The 16,018-nt window shown below is 38.2% G+C and overlaps 1 protein-coding gene across 5 annotated transcripts in view; it reads left to right on the top strand.

Moving 5' to 3' along the window:
• Nucleotides 1-16,018, top strand: part of SEMA6A (semaphorin 6A) — a 283,298-nt gene that overhangs the window by 237,052 nt on the left and 30,228 nt on the right. For 3 of the 5 annotated variants that reach the window (XM_040343886.1, XM_040343904.1, XM_040343895.1), the window contains one exon: nt 6,433-10,955. The exons of the other annotated variants lie outside the window; for them this stretch is intronic. In XM_040343886.1, the coding sequence (XP_040199820.1) occupies nt 6,433-7,616 (1,184 nt within the window). In that variant the 3' untranslated portion in view covers nt 7,617-10,955. Of the gene's footprint in view, nt 1-6,432; nt 10,956-16,018 lie in introns of those variants that run through there. 5 annotated transcript variants of the gene reach the window in all.

Below are 16,018 nucleotides of genomic sequence, written 5' to 3'. Positions count from 1 at the left end.
AGCATCATATCCAGAGGTTGTCTTTGGGAAATAGACGTGTGAGTGCTGCCAGCCTTGCTGCAGAGGTTGAGGGGGTGGGCGGTCAGTCTGTTAGTACTCAGACCATACGCTGCACACTGCATCAAATTTGTCTGCATGGCTGTTGTCCCAGAAGGAAGCCTCTTCTAAAGATGTTGCGCAAGAAAGCCCGCAAACAGTTTGCTAAAGACAAGCAGACTAAGGACATGGATTACTGGAACCATGTCCTGTGGTCTGATGAGAACAAGACAAACTTATTTGGTTCAGATGGTGTCAAGCGTGTGTGGCGGCAACCAGATGAAGAGTACAAAGACAAGTGTCTTGCCCACAGTCAAGCATGGTGGTGGGAGTGTCATGGTCTGGGGTTGCATGAGTGCTGCCAACACTGGGAGCTACAGCCCATTGAGGGAACCATGAATGCCAACATGTATTGTGACATACTGAAGCAGAACATGATCTTCTCCCCTCGGAGACTGGGCCGCAGGGCAGTATTCCAACATAACGACCCCAAACACACCTCCAAGATGACCACTGCCTTGCTAAAGAACTGAGGGTAAAGGTGATGGACTGACCAACCATGTCTCCAGACCTAAACCCTATTGAGCATCTGTGGGGCATCCTCAAATAGAAGCGCTGGAAAATAATGGCGGCCACACAATATTGACAATTTGGGTCCAATTCGAACATTTTCACTTAGGGGTGTACTCTCTCTTTTGTTGCCAGTGATTTATAAATTTTAATGGCTGTGAGAAATTTTAATGGCTGAGGGGACAGCAAATCTACACTGTTATACAAGCTGTACACTCACTACTTGTTGTTGTCACGTAAAAAGATGTAATAAAATATTTATAAAAATGTGAGGGGTGTGCTCATTTTTGGGAGACACTGTATGTGATGTGAAGGCTAGTTACTGACACTGGGCCCTAATCAATAGAACAGATTTCTGACAGCAAGACAGAGCTGTAACAAGTTTGTAAGAACAGCTATGGCCTTTCTTCTTTTTATTTTTTTTTGCTCTTAAAGAATTCAGACACTGCACTTTATTTCTTTTGCAGTCTACATGATTGGTGTTTCAAGTAGCATTCACATTAGAGCTCAGAGCAAAGCTTTATTTGTATGCCTTAGGCCCCATACTCACGAGCAAACATGTCTGCTGAAACTGGCCCGCAGGCCAGTTTCAGCAGACATGTTTGGTCGTGTGTGGGCGCGAGCGGGCCGAATTCCAGCAAACATTTGCCCGCCGGGCCTTTTCCCAGCAGACAAATATTCCTGGACTTGTTTTAAAACAGCCCGCTGGAATTCAGCCCGCTCGGACATGTACGGTCGTCAGTACAGACCTACCGTACATGTCCAGCCGCCCGCCGTGCCTCGCATGCGTCGAATGACTTCGACGCATGCGTGGAAGCATTTTAAAGGCGGGCCGCCCACGTCGCCGCGTCATTGTCGCGGCGACACCGCGTCATCGACGCGGCGACACCGCGGACACGCCCCGCGTATTGTTTACGCGCGGACTTCTGTACGATGGTGTGTACAACCATCGTACAGAAGCCCTCTGGCAGACATGTATGGTGAAAACGGTCCGACGGACCGCTTTCACCATACATGTTTGTCCGTGTGTACCCGGCCTTAGATGTCATGTCCTGCTTAGAAAGTGCTCAGCGAGGTTAGCAATGGCTGAAAACAGAGCCTCCATACAGTACATGATCTGGGTGAACAATCAGCATCATACATGACTAATGCATCACTAATTAAGGCTTTAAAAAAAAAAAGTCTACCACAGCTGCATATTGGATCAAGCTTGATCCCCTTGTGAAATGTTTGCTTAAGATTTTGCTTAACAGTCAAATATCTTATCTCATATTGAGGCATATACAGAACCAGAGCAGTGGTACATGTTTGATAAATGTATTCTTTCACAAAGTCCTGTATGAGCAATATCTGCATCAAAAAACCTACCACCGGTTCTTTCTTTTTTGTGCAGCGTTTTAATTACTGCATTGTTATTGCTGGCATAATCCTATTACCAGTTTGTCAGCCAATTGTGTGCACATGCCTCTGTTTTAAAGCAAACTGGCATAGCTGGACATCTAGCCTTTCCATTTCAAAACTGTTCTAAGCCTCACCTTAATTGAGTTTGGCCACATTCACCTATAACATTGCGTTGATTTAATAAAACTGACACAAAGAAAAATACAGCCTAGTCTTCATTATAAAGATGAAACATGAAACTAGAATAGATCTTGCTTGTGGCAATATTTTCTACCCCGGTTTTGGTGGTCACATTACATAGCTTTTTTTTTTTTTTTTAATCATGACTATTTTTGTTGAATTTTTTTTTTAGGGCTCTTTGTTTTCTATTACTGACTACAATGGTTGTCTACTAGAAAGTTTTGGCCACCATAATTTCCTTGTGTATCAGCAAATCAAGTCACTTTTCATGTGATACTTGAGTGTAAAATCCCAGTTCATGCTTTGGAGCCCTGCAGGATTTTTCTTCTGTTTTTGTTATTTCATTTTATTTTATTTTTTTACAACTGCACAAAAAAGTCCTCTTGCGAAAGACTCCTTTACTTGTAAAATGTGTAGTTGTAAAATGTTCATGGGGTCTATGAGTTATTACTTGTAGACTGTTCTGGCTCCATTGTAACTTTCCATAGATAAAATGGAGATTGATGACTCGACTATACACACAAATAACCCTAACACAGAAATATTAGGTGGGTACTGCTAAAGATTTTATTTGTTGTAAATGTTTTAATTTTTTGTTTCCCTTATTTATTTATTTTTGTTTTAGATTGCTTTTATAATTGGCCCTGAAACCTAAAACACAAGTTGCTGAAAGTTTTTACGTCTTTTATAACATTCACAAATGTATGGTTTTAAGAATTCCAAGACCGTTTTATGAAAAATAATCTTGGTAAAGGCTTAACAAAAATGCAATGGTGGCTGCCCATATTTAAAAAATATGTCCTGCCTGGCCATGGGCCAGTTATTTGCAAATAAAAATAATTTTGGAGTGTTGTGAGTGATGTGTGTATATGTGTGTGTGTATATATATATATATATATATATATATATATATATATATATATATATATATATATATATATATTCTTTCACCTAGGGGCCCGCCGCTTCTACTGTTATCACAGCAGAAGCCAGCCTGCGGTTGTTTGGCACTGGATGTCCACTGGCACCCACCAATCGTTGGTAAAACACAGAGAGAAGAGATCAGCCTATGGGGGGGGGGGGGAAATCCATATCTTCCCCCAGTAAAAGCACCACATACAGTACACAAACACTGCCTAGGCACACAGTTAAACCATTGATTTGCCTAGAAGTTTAATCTTTCCCAGCCAGTGTCATTAGTACAGTGACCGTGCATATTTTTAGCACTAATAATTGTATTGATGTCACTGGTTCCTACAAAGGGTCAAAAGTGTCAGTGTCCAATTGTTCACCACAATATTGGAGTCCTGCTATAAGACAATAATCGCCACTATTACTAGTATACAAATTCCATAAATGTATATCATAGTTTGTTGACATAACATTTGCACAATATAAGCTTGTTGGGATTTTTTTTACCAAAAACATGTAGCAGAATACATATTGGTCTAAATGTATGAAGAAATTAGATTTTTTTTTAATTGGACATCTTTTATAGCAGAAAGTAAAACCTTTTTTTTTTTTCAAATTTGTTGGTAATTTTTTGTTTTATAGCAGAAAAAAAAAACGCAGGGCTGATCAAATACCATCAAAAGAAAGCGCTATTTGTGGGGAAAAAAATAATTAAAATTTTATTTGGTACAGCGTTGCATGACTGCGCAATTGTCAGTTAAAGTGACACAGTGCCGTATCACATAAAGTGGCCTGGTTTTGAAGGGCTAAATCTTCCATAGGTCAAGTGGTTAAGAAGTGACAAAATGCATGTAATGAAAGATAGCAGAGTGTTAAAAGTATATTTGTGAATGTTAAGGAGTCAAACCCATTCAACTTGCATTTTAGGTTCATTTACTCTTTTTTACCTAGAACTTGTTAACTCTAAGAATGTTTTAATGTGAACGCATCTTACCCTTTTTAATGTGGATTAGCATCATGTATGTAATACTGATTTACATATTTGCATAGTAATTTTTTTCATGTTTTTGGTATGTTTCAGTTGTTTATAGTAATTGTTTTCCATAAATGGCAGCGACAATTGTTTTTTTTTTTTTTTCTTTCTATGTTTTTAATAGAAGTTATGTACTTTTAAATTGTTTCTTGCATTATTGTTGCTTAATGTTAATGGCAAAGTAGTAGTTTGGTTGAATGCTAACTCAATAAACAAAACATTCTACAATATTGGCTTTTATGGGTCCAGGATTTCTAATGCCTTGTACACACGGTCGGACTTTTGACCATGCAAAAGTCCGTCGGAAGTCTGACGGAAAGATAGAGAACAGGTTCTCTATCTAAGGTCCATTGGACTTCCGACAAAAGTCCGATGGAGGCTACACACGGCTGGACTTTCCGAGAAAAAAAGTCTGTGACTTTTTTCTCGGAAAGTCCGGCCGTGTGTACGAGGCAACATTGACACTTTTTTTTTTTCTCTGGCTACCCTTTAAAAGTCAAAACATTTTTACATTCAAAAACCCTTTGGAAACATAACTGGCAGCTCTTAAGTGGTACATCTTTTTCACTACGGAATTCACCACAGGACATCAATGCATAAAAAGCTTTTTAGATTTAATTTTTGAGATCATTTTATTTTTTCATTTTTAATATGTTTTATTTTAATCATATTTTTATTATAATCGCTTCATTAGTTGTGCCTTTGTCTTTTTTGCAAAGTATGTATTTGTATAGATAGACATGTACTAGCAGAACCTAATAAATAAAACATGAAATTGTGAATTACCACGAACATAAAGTTGAATGCAATGTTTAACAAATGCTTGGCTTTAAACATTAAAGTATTACTAAAGTCCAATATTTTATTTTTTAACTTTAAAATGGCAAACATGTTTTACTGACCTGTGCAGTTGTATTGCACAGAGCAGCCCAGATCCTCCTCTTCTCGGGTCCCCCAGCGGAGGGAGACAGTGTCTGCATGCTCCCGAGCTGTGTGTCTAATGAGCCATGCTCCATAGATTTACACAGCGGGACTTGGCCCCGCCACCCACTGTCTTACTGCATTTGATTGACAGCAGTAGGAGCCAATGGCTTCTGCTCGAATTCTGTGTGAAGAGGAAGAAAAGGGAGAAATAGATGCAGCTGTGCACAGTGCTCAATTTATTCTTCCCTCTCTAATCCCCTCACAAAGGGAAGGGGAGAACAGAGAAATATAAAGTAAACACGTATTACCTGCATTGACAACACTCTCACTTGCCCTTCTGTATCAGGACAACCAAAACATGATAGAACTGTGGAACCCCTTTCCCTCATCTGTTGTCATGTAGTCCTCAGAGAACAATGAATTTGATAATATTCAGCACATTGGGAGAGCATGGGAAGTTTGTTGGCTTACAAAATTTCTGGCAGGATCAACACATAATTTTATACAATAATCAAACACTTTAAATTTTATATTTACAGTTTACATAAGCTTTAAGAGTAATGGGCTATTTTATATTATAAAAAGGAAAGACGATAAAAAAAAGCAAAACATCTAATTGGGCAACAGCTGCATTTCTTCCCATAATTGCTATTATACCGTACTTCTATACATGCTCCAGCATCACTTGCACAGCACAATGGACAGGAATTCTGATACTGGTAATAGTGGACCATGCCTGCTTTTAGTGTTAACCAGGGGTGTAGTATGTGAAAGGGTGACATTAAACTCCTTAGAGAATAATTAACAGTAGTGTAGTGGGGCATTATTCTTTATATAATCTACTTTTGATTATCAGAGTATCTTGAATGAATTCATTTACAGATGTTTAATATGTACATACTCTGACATAGATTTTTTTTTTTTTTTATTGTGTGCATCACATACAATTTATTACATTAATTATAATGCCATCAGTATTAGACTTTGTACATTAAATTCTCCCCAGGCCACAGTTATGACACTTAGAATAGTATATGTTATTTTTACTTAATTAATCAAACATGACAATGTGACACATTCATTTTTATGCTGTCAAGATGATGGGAGAACATATGTATAATTGCAGTAGACATTCTTGATTACCACGCAAATAGAAACAGCGACTTAACAATCTTCCCTGAAAGTTGAAGTTTAACACATTTTTCACTGAATCCAATGCATTATCTGATGCCAGAATAGAGACAGTAATAAAGTTTATAAATTTGAAAAAAAAAAAATATAAAAAAATGCATGGTATTTGTTTTAAGCACTAATGACAATAGCTTTTGTTATTTATACACTTTAATTTAGTTAACTTTTTGTCATATTTGTTGCAGGGGTGATTCGTGAAAGTTATCTCAAAGGTCACGACCAGCTTGTTCCAGTCACACTTTTGGCCATTGCTGTAATTCTTGCTTTTGTCATGGGTGCTGTCTTCTCTGGAATTATTGTTTACTGTATCTGTGACCACCGCAGGAGAGATGTGGATGTGGTGCAGAGGAAAGACAAAGACCTTAGTCACTCCCGTAGAGGTTCAATGGCAAGTGTTACCAAGTTAAGTGGACTCTTCGGTGATGGTCAGGGCAAGGAGCCTAAAACGGAGGCCATCCTTACACCTTTAATGCATAATGGAAAACTTGCCACCCCAGGCACAACTGCAAAGATGTTAATCAAAGCTGAACAGCATCACCTAGACTTGGCAGCTCTACCAACTCCTGAGTCCACTCCAACTTTGCAACAAAAGAGAAAGCCCAGCCGAGGTAGCAGAGACTGGGAAAGAAACCAAAATATTATCAATGCCTGTACAAAAGATATGCCACCAATGCCATCACCTGTTATACCAACTGATTTGCCTCTTCGTGCATCACCCAGCAACATTCCAAGTGTAGTAGTACTTCCAATAACTCAGCAAGGGTATCAACATGACTATGTAGACCAGCCAAAAATAACAGAGGTGGCACAAATATCTATTGAAAATCAGAGTTCCACTCTAGAGTACAAAACCATTAAAGAGCACCTTGCTGCCAGCAAAAGTCCAAATCACGGTGTCAACTTGGTGGAAAATCTAGATACCATTCCACCAAAGGTACCTCAAAGGGAGGCTTCACTAGGTCCTCCAAGTTCCTCAATGTCCCAAAATGGAATGGGCAAACGAATAGACATGCACTCCTCCGCATACAGTGTGGAATACAAGAGAAACTATCCTACAAACTCGCTCACAAGAACTCACCAATCCTCAACTCTCAAAAGAAACAATACGAATTCATCAAATTCGTCTCATCTCTCCAGACATCAGAGCTTTGGTAGAGGGGACAATCCTCCCCCTACTCCACAAAGAGTAGACTCTATACATTTCAATGCTGCTCAAGGGCAGACAGTGACTCTTACAAGGCAGCCTAGCATCAATGCTTATAACTCTCTGCCCAGATCAGGTGTGAAACGTACTCCCTCCTTAAAGCCAGACGTACCTCCTAAACCTTCATGTTCATCTTCTATTAGGTCCAATGATGCATGTACATAATTAGATCAGAAGGGTTCAATACCAGCTAAAAATAATTTGCCATTATGAGCCAGTGTACTGCAACTTCATCAATAAACTTCAATTTCCAAGAAGGCTATCATTAAGCTACAAACTCTTTGGAAAGGAAAGTGAATATTTTCTTACAAAATTATGTGATGTATGGTTTATATTTACAACTGCAGGACTTGCACACAATTATAAACAGTTGTCTTTGTTAAGACTTAACCCCAGAACATCACATCTCATGAGCCAAAAGCACAAAGTTGAATGTTACCTCCTGAAACTCCTCCAGGACTGGTAGACGGAGGGTAGAAGAGTAACGGACAACGAGACAAAGGAAAGGGACGCATGACTTCAGAGACAATGCTAACGCAAAGTTAAATTAATGGCAGACGTTTACTATGTGCAGATACTGTGAAATGCCCATCAGTGTTACAGTCGCTTGATTAGCAGATGGATGCCCAACTGGGCACGGTTCCTCCTGATCTCTGCTACACTTCTCTTTATATTAAATAACATGTGACCAGTTAACAATAGTAACTTTGATTATTTATTGTTCATTTTGTCTTTCCTAAGGAAATGACTGTCCTGCAAATCACCTTATGAGCAGCTTTGTGGAGGAAAAAAACAAATAAATGACAATGAACTTATGATTCTTATTTAACATGACACTGCTAACTAAAGTAGTTGAGTTATTTTATTATTTTTTTCCAATAAATTGGCAGAAGATATATTTTGTGCTGGCATTCTAAAATTTGGATTGCATTTCAATCTTCCTTCATGTTCATCTTCTGTTCCGCCTTTTGTTTATCAACTAGTTTTTTATACTTTTAACGCCATCATCTCCAGGAAGGGTGTGTGACTTCCAAATAGTATGTTGCAAAACCATCCAGATCCGATAGGATTAAAGGGGAATATTTATTTTCTAATTGAAAGGATTCACTGGCTGGGCCTTTGACATTTTTATTTTTCATTTCATATGGAAACAAGGATCTCACTTTTAATTTGACTTCATGTAGGAACTGTAAAATCCTCCTTGTGATATATCTTGCACTCGTGTGTACGCCATTGCTGTCAGCATCGTCTCGTCAGTAGTGATTTTTTTCTGTGAAGGCACCATTTTGTGCTGTGCCATCCTACTTCATGTTGCATGTACGTCAGCAAATGAGATCCACCGATGGTGTAATTGAGTAATCTGCCAGCTTTGAAACAATGCATAGACTGATCTTACAGGTTGTTTATGGGAAAATTCTATCTGTGAATAACCTTTTCTTCCACATGTAAATTTGTGCCTTACACCTTGAGTTTTGTGTACTTGTGAGCTGTAGTACCTAAACCTTTTCCTATCCGATACCCAATAATTATTTACCCATACCTCCATGCTCCTAACCAGTGCTTGCAGTGCCTGCTGGGTATTTTGGAGATAAATCCACAGTAGTCTGGAGAAGAATGTAGCGGTAAGACACAGCTCCATAATCCCTCAGACAGTACTGCACCATGTAATACATGTGATCATTCATTCTGGATGTGCCAACCGTGTTCTTAATCCACCCTTGTATCATACTATCAGTATGTCCACTGTTGTGGGTGGCATTTTCCTTTTCCAACATTAGCCCTTTACTCGATCATATCATTTCAGTATGGTGATATTATGCATCAGCTAGTGTACTGTCTTCATGTCTGGTGTGCACACTGGATGTAATACGAAATGTGATTGGCTGGCTTCCGTATGAACTATCCAAACCACACTTGCAGTATGTATGTACAGTCTAAAATGAAGTTAGATAGTTTTAAAGCAGGCTGGTTCCTGCTGTAATTACAATACTGCTAGAATAGGGACAACCAGAAGGACATTACAAATGATTTTTTTTATTTCTCTTTTTTTTTCCCCCCATTTGATTAGTTTCTGTTCAGAGGATATATTTTACAAAACCTACTATAACATCTGTATCAACATACTTAAGAGAACTTGTTTTTTTTTGCTTTTTTTTATTATTTGATCTCTTGTGTTGACTTTTATACCAGGTTTGTCCGATTTTTATTTAATTGGTTAAAATTAGTTATTTAAAGACCTGTCATATAGAAGTGATTTTACAAACTCAAGATGGGTTAGAATAATGTGTATAACAAGGGTGGTTGCATTTCATTCCATTTTCTCTGGTTTGTCATTACACATTTTATATTCTTTGTGCTTGTTAAGTATATGACCTATTAAATTCAAAAATTGTCATCTCTTCCTCTATGTCCACAACAGCCATAGTTAATGGCTACATTTTGTCAGGCGATTAAATGTGTCAAACTTTGTATGACTGAAAGTTGTCGCTTTGCAAGGAAAGCCTAACATTCTTTCATAAAGATATAAAATTGTTCTGTTGCTCTATGCATTCCAGAGAAATTAAACTGTTCTGTCTTTCTTTATCCCAGATAAACTTTTTGATCCATTTCTTTCTTTGTCTATATTAAGGGTTTAATGTGTAAAAAGTCTCCAGTGAATCAAATAAAACAAGAATGTCTTGTTAGGTTAGTGTTTGAGATGCAGAGAAAATCTGAAATCGCACTTATGTTATTAGTGTAGATTAAGAAGCACTTGTTTGAAAGTACTTGTTTTAAAAAATCCCCCAGCCTCGCCATCTAGCTCTCTCAGTACACATAACGATCCCCATCCCCTCTCCTACAGGTCTATACTTACCACCCCAGATGATTGTGACCTCCTGTCTGCAGGGCAAACATTAAGAATATATTGCCTGTTTACTAATGTGACCCAAAATCTGCATTGTGTGCCGCTCAGGCCTTCTGGAAGGGGTGCAAGTCCTAAACGTCCATCGCTGGAAAAGCCTGGTTTGGGAGAGAGCTCGTCCTGTCTCCTGTAATGGCTTAAAGTAAGAAAAGGTCGCCTTATGACTGCACATCCATACCATCCCTGAGATGTTCAAGTGGCAACCTCAGCCTGGATTCCGACCAAGCCACACCCCCAATGCTTTTTGCTCCGCACCTTAAAGTTTGGTCATGGGGATCATGACTAAGCTCAGAGGGGTGGAGAGAAACACATTGGGGGCATTGCCTGGTCACAGTCCAGGCTGAGGTTGCCAATTACACTCATCTCAGGGATTGTATGGTCATAGGGAGACCTTTCTTCATTTTGGACTGTTTACTAATGTCCTATAGACTTGAATTTGACTTGCCCCTATAGCAGGAGCAGTGTCCTAATCGAGTGTCTGGGATGTTGGTGTGTAGGTATAGTCAGCCTGGCACTAGCTTTTTAATGTTTGGGCTGCAGTGCGGGAGGTATGCATGAACTGTGTATTAAAGGAAGCTGGGGGATATCTTAAAAAAAAAAAAGACTCCTCTAAAAACCCTATGGGCTTTGTAGAACATAGTAGGCAAGGGGGACTAAATTTTAACTGTGACTGATTTGTATCTCAAATCATTGTTTGGGGCAAGGTAAATGGGCACTATTTCAAACCATAAAGCACCATGTGATTCCTTACTGGATTTATGGTGCCCAAGGTGGTTGTTGGTTGTGGATGCCTTGTGTCTATTTTCTATCACCACACTGATTCTCTAATTTGAAATGCAATTAAATCAAAATCATCGGTGTTACATCTGGTTGCCTTTCGATGTGGCCTTAATGCTGCTTGGCTCATAACGCAACAATGCATGAGGTGAACATAATATAGTTATTTAAAAATCTGATAGGATAGCTTTCAGTCCAACTGTACAGTTTATTCTAATTATACAATTAGTCAGTGTAAAACAAAATCCAACACAATATGATAGCAAATCGTCATATTCCAGCTAGGAAACTTTCTGTATAATATAGTCCTTTGTTTATATTAGAATGTTTTCATTCATGCTGTGGTTTTAAATTGCTAATAGTAAAATAAAAATTGACAACTACCCAAGTTCTAGCTTTCAAGCAACCTATTTGCATTTTCTATGCTTTCCTGTACTCCCTATATTGAACATAAAGGCCAGACACACCAAATCTAGTTGATGTTGCATTCCAGGTGTGTCTTCCATTTATGTAAATGCATATGTGCCATGAGGGTCAATGACCACTGCAACAGCAGACGTACTGATTGTATCTACTGAAAAGTGGAAGACACTAACTGCAGTGCAGTTAAAATACCATAGTTTTGCTTATTGCTAGTAAACTCTTAAATGTGTGGGTTCTAAGTTTACTTTACATGATTTTTTGTAGGTTATTGAAAAAACAAAATGCAACATATATCTACATATATGAAGCTATATAAGCAAGTAGAACTCGATTTTGAGTGGTCTTTGAAAAGAATAAAACTTAAGTCTGAAATTTAATAGAAATTTAATAGGATTTGCTTACTAGTATGGCAGCAAGTAAAGGTTTCAGTGTTCTGTTTTCTACACTTTATCATCAGTTTCTTAGAGCCGGTTCACACTTTTACATTTTTAGTGCAGTAAATGCACATTTCATTAGGTTCCTCAAAGCAAAAGGTATGCAATTTCTTAACCCCACAAATTGAAGTCAGGCTGTACAATCTCCTTTAGGTCTACCAACAACTATACAGCGCAAGGCTCTGTCTGGTTTGATACAAATTGATTAGAAAGCATAAGTAGGTTCTTATACTACATAGTTTTAGTAAATCTAAAGTTGATTGTTGAATTGTACATTTAGGCCGCGTACACACGATCGGTTAAACCGATGAGACCGGTCTGATGGACCGTTTTCATCAGTCCAAACCGATCGTGTGTGGGCGCCATCGGTTATTTATCCATCAGTTAAAAAAAATCCAACTTGTTTTAAATTTTACCGATGGATTCCTAATCAATAGAAGAAAAACGATCGTTGGTAGGCACGACCATCGGTTAAAAATCCACGCATGCTCAGAATCAAGTCGACGCATGCTTGGAAGCATTGAACTTCATTTTTTTCAGCACGTCGTGTTTTACATCACCGCGTTCTGAAACGATCGTTTTTTTAACCGATGGTGTGTAGGCACGACTGACCATCAGTCAGCTTCATCGGTTAACCGATGAAAACGGTCCATCAGACCGCTCTCATCGGATGGACCGATCGTGTGTACAGGGCTTTAGATTGTAGGGTGCACAGTGAACTTTATAGTTTATTTTCTTTAAAAAAAAAAACAGCTGCAGCCTGAGTAGAAAAGTCTGTTCCCTGCCAGGATGCTGTAGAGCAGAACCATAGTTTTATGTTTTAAAAGCAGTGCTTCCTCCCATGTACATGTACAAAAGGGAGTTGATCCCACTCTAGTCCTCAGATAAATGCAAGCTTTATTGGATAAAATCCAGATAAAATGTACACCACAATACAAATATGTTGTCTCGTGTCTTGGGCTTGTGGTGTTCATTTTATATGGATTTTATCCAAAAAAGCTTCTGCATGTATCTGGACTACTCAGTTTACGGACTGGACCGACACCATCTCCCTGGAATAGGGGATTTAGGGGATGATCTCACCTGGAGTGGTATCTGTTTGCATTCTTTCAAGTCTGACACATACCTGTGTTGAGTACTGGCACTGTGTTGAGTCAGGGCTTGAGCTCTCCATTATCAGGGAGTATAAACTCTGCTGATTTCCTTTCTATAGATCAGACTCAGCAATAGACCTCTCTGCAGAGAGAACACTGCTTCCACACAGAGAGCAATGGTCTTTCTACAGCAATACGCATCAGTCATATGTTTAAGAAAGTCATATGCTTCAAGATGTTAAAGTATGAACCAGACCAAACTACAAAAGACTACCTTGCAATGTTTACTCAAATAGCTACAGTCTGTGGGTCTGACTAATTAAAGTGTTAAGTGACAAGAGGTTGGTGAATTTACATGAATAATCAAATTATGCCTAGTAGAATACCAGTTTTCAGCTTTCTTGTACCTGACTGGGTATTTAAAGTGGTCCCAGGTTCGCTGCTCTTCACTTTCACACTTTAGTAAATCAAACCTTGACTAAGAACCAATCAGAAGCGACTTAGTAGTAATTGGTTCCTCTGGGAAACTGCAGTTTTTAATTCCTCCACTTATATACTCTGACGCCCCCCCCCCCCCCCCCAAAAACGTTTGTTTTTGATAAAAATATTTACAGTATTTTTGGAAATGGCCATGTGTTTTATGGCTGAACATGTTTTCATTATATTTATTTACTTTTTCATAAACCTATGTGTGCCTTTGCTATCCACCCTTGTTATACACTAAGAGATTGATCAAATTCAGACTCCTTGTGTATTGTTGTAAGATATTGTGATGTCACCACATTTTTTCTTCATATCCACATCCCTTAACATCTGATACACAAATTAATGTATGTTGTACAAAAATGATAAAAAATAATAAAAACATTTTATTACATAAGGTAATAAAACAGACTGTTCTACATTTTTGTTGTGCTTTTTGTGTTCTATATTGATCTAATTGCTTAAAAACTTAAAAATTAAAAAATGTAGTGTGGTAAAAGTAGGCTAGATTATCAGAATGAATTTCTAGTCTGATTCCAAGTTTGACAGAAACTTTATACACCTATCTTATGTCATTAAAATTATACAGCATAGATTACTGATAAACCTAATATATTGTAAACTTGCCTGGAAATATAGGCAAAAAACAAATATATTGAAGGGAATTTTGGGGGTGTGGGGGCCAGAAAAAATATAGTACCCGGGACCCCCAAAATCATGGGTACTTTTACAGCAAATTCCATGCCTGTGGTACTTATTGTGTAAATGGTGCAGTGCTACAGACTCTCGTGACTATTTGAATAAATGAATCTTAACACAGTAAAAAATATAAATACTACATTTCCATAAATCAAAATAAAAATTTCTGATGGTGAAGTGATACACAGAGTGTTCAGCAGCTGCAGCTAATTAATTTTCAATTATAGTTATTTGTACAATAGCACAATAATTTAATCTTAATTTATTTAGCACGTAGCACTTTTTTTGTGGCGCTGATTGATCTTTACATAATAGTAGTAGTACTAGTACAGCCGTTCTCATTTGCACACATCTAATTGGTAGTTGGGCTTTCCACCACCAATAGTAAGACTGCTTATTTATCTGAAGTACAGAGCATCCCCAATTTTTAGGATTCCAGGTACTATAGAGCAGGTCCAAAGCCACATGTAGGAACCAGGAAGTGGTGATCCTATGTGTTTCCAGCCTACAGATCAGAAAACAAGAAATACCATCCAGAATGTCTTATGAGGTCACCACTGTAAAGCATAAGGAAGTCAGTTATGTTTGGGCTAAGGGTCTGGGACAGGAGCTCCTACACTCATATATTATTATCTCTATTTTTTACATATATTTTGAATATCTGTTATGCCTTCACTAAATAATGGCCCTTGATATAGGCCAGGCAAAAAGACTACTGTCTCCAAACAACTTATTTTCTGCTGGAAGCTGCCTTATCTATTTTCCCATTGTGGCTAATGGGTAAATCCAGCACAAGCATCATAAAAGCCTTCTCACTTCTCTCTATGGACACAGGAATGACTGTGTTTTACTCTGAAAGACACTTACCAACATGCTAAAATATCCAGTACTGCCATTTACATGCCTGACATTTCTTGTTTCTGTCTGGCTGTGTACAACCAGCTTAAAATATCAAGCTTATTTAGCAAAGCAGCACAAAGTTCAATAACCCCAGCAGCCAATAGAGAATTATCTTTCAACTGGTCTAGCTTTAGCAGTCTGACATTATTTGCATTTAAGAACACTCTAATATGTCAGAACTGATTAACCATAACACACAGCCATACCTCTGATAGATTCCCAGTAATTTTGTAGCTGGTCACTTTGTTTTTAGGTGCATGTTTTCATTGTGATTGACATGGGTTTTCATTGTTCTTGTTTCTGTTTGCACTTCCTACTCGAAAGTGTGTATGTCTTCCAGCTGGATTATAGTAGTCAACCTCCCAGACACAGCCAGAGAAAAAAAATAGTGGAAGCTGCCTCATTGTGTGAACATGGGCAGTCAGAAGGTTGTGTGTGTGTTTTTTTTTTTTTTCTAACTTTTTCATAACCGATAAGGAATAGGCCACAATAAATGGCAAATGAAGGATGAATAATTTGTTATACAGTGCTTCCTGAAAAGTATGAGAATGCGTATTCTGCATTGTCGGTCAGAACTCCACTGCAAAATTTGGTATGTTTTAAGTTTATATGGGATTCAGGAGCCAAACACTTGATGTATAAGGGTATAGCTTGCCAGAAAGGTTTAATAAATGGGCAAAACCAGTAGATGTGGTGGAGTATCCCAAGATCATTCTTACATCTCCAACATCTGTTAATAGCCGAAGAATAGATGGACTGTAAAACCAATAAAAAAGTATCTTATATTGATTTTCTTATATAAAAAGCTGCCTGAGACAAAATTGTTTGCCCAGTTGTGAAAGGCAGCTCCTTCCC

Source organism: Rana temporaria, chromosome 1 (assembly GCF_905171775.1).
Source record: "Rana temporaria chromosome 1, aRanTem1.1, whole genome shotgun sequence".
NCBI classification, from domain to species: Eukaryota; Metazoa; Chordata; class Amphibia; order Anura; family Ranidae; genus Rana; species Rana temporaria.
The sequence above is the reverse complement of the archived record's forward strand: the minus strand, read 5'-3'. Positions and strand labels throughout refer to the sequence as shown.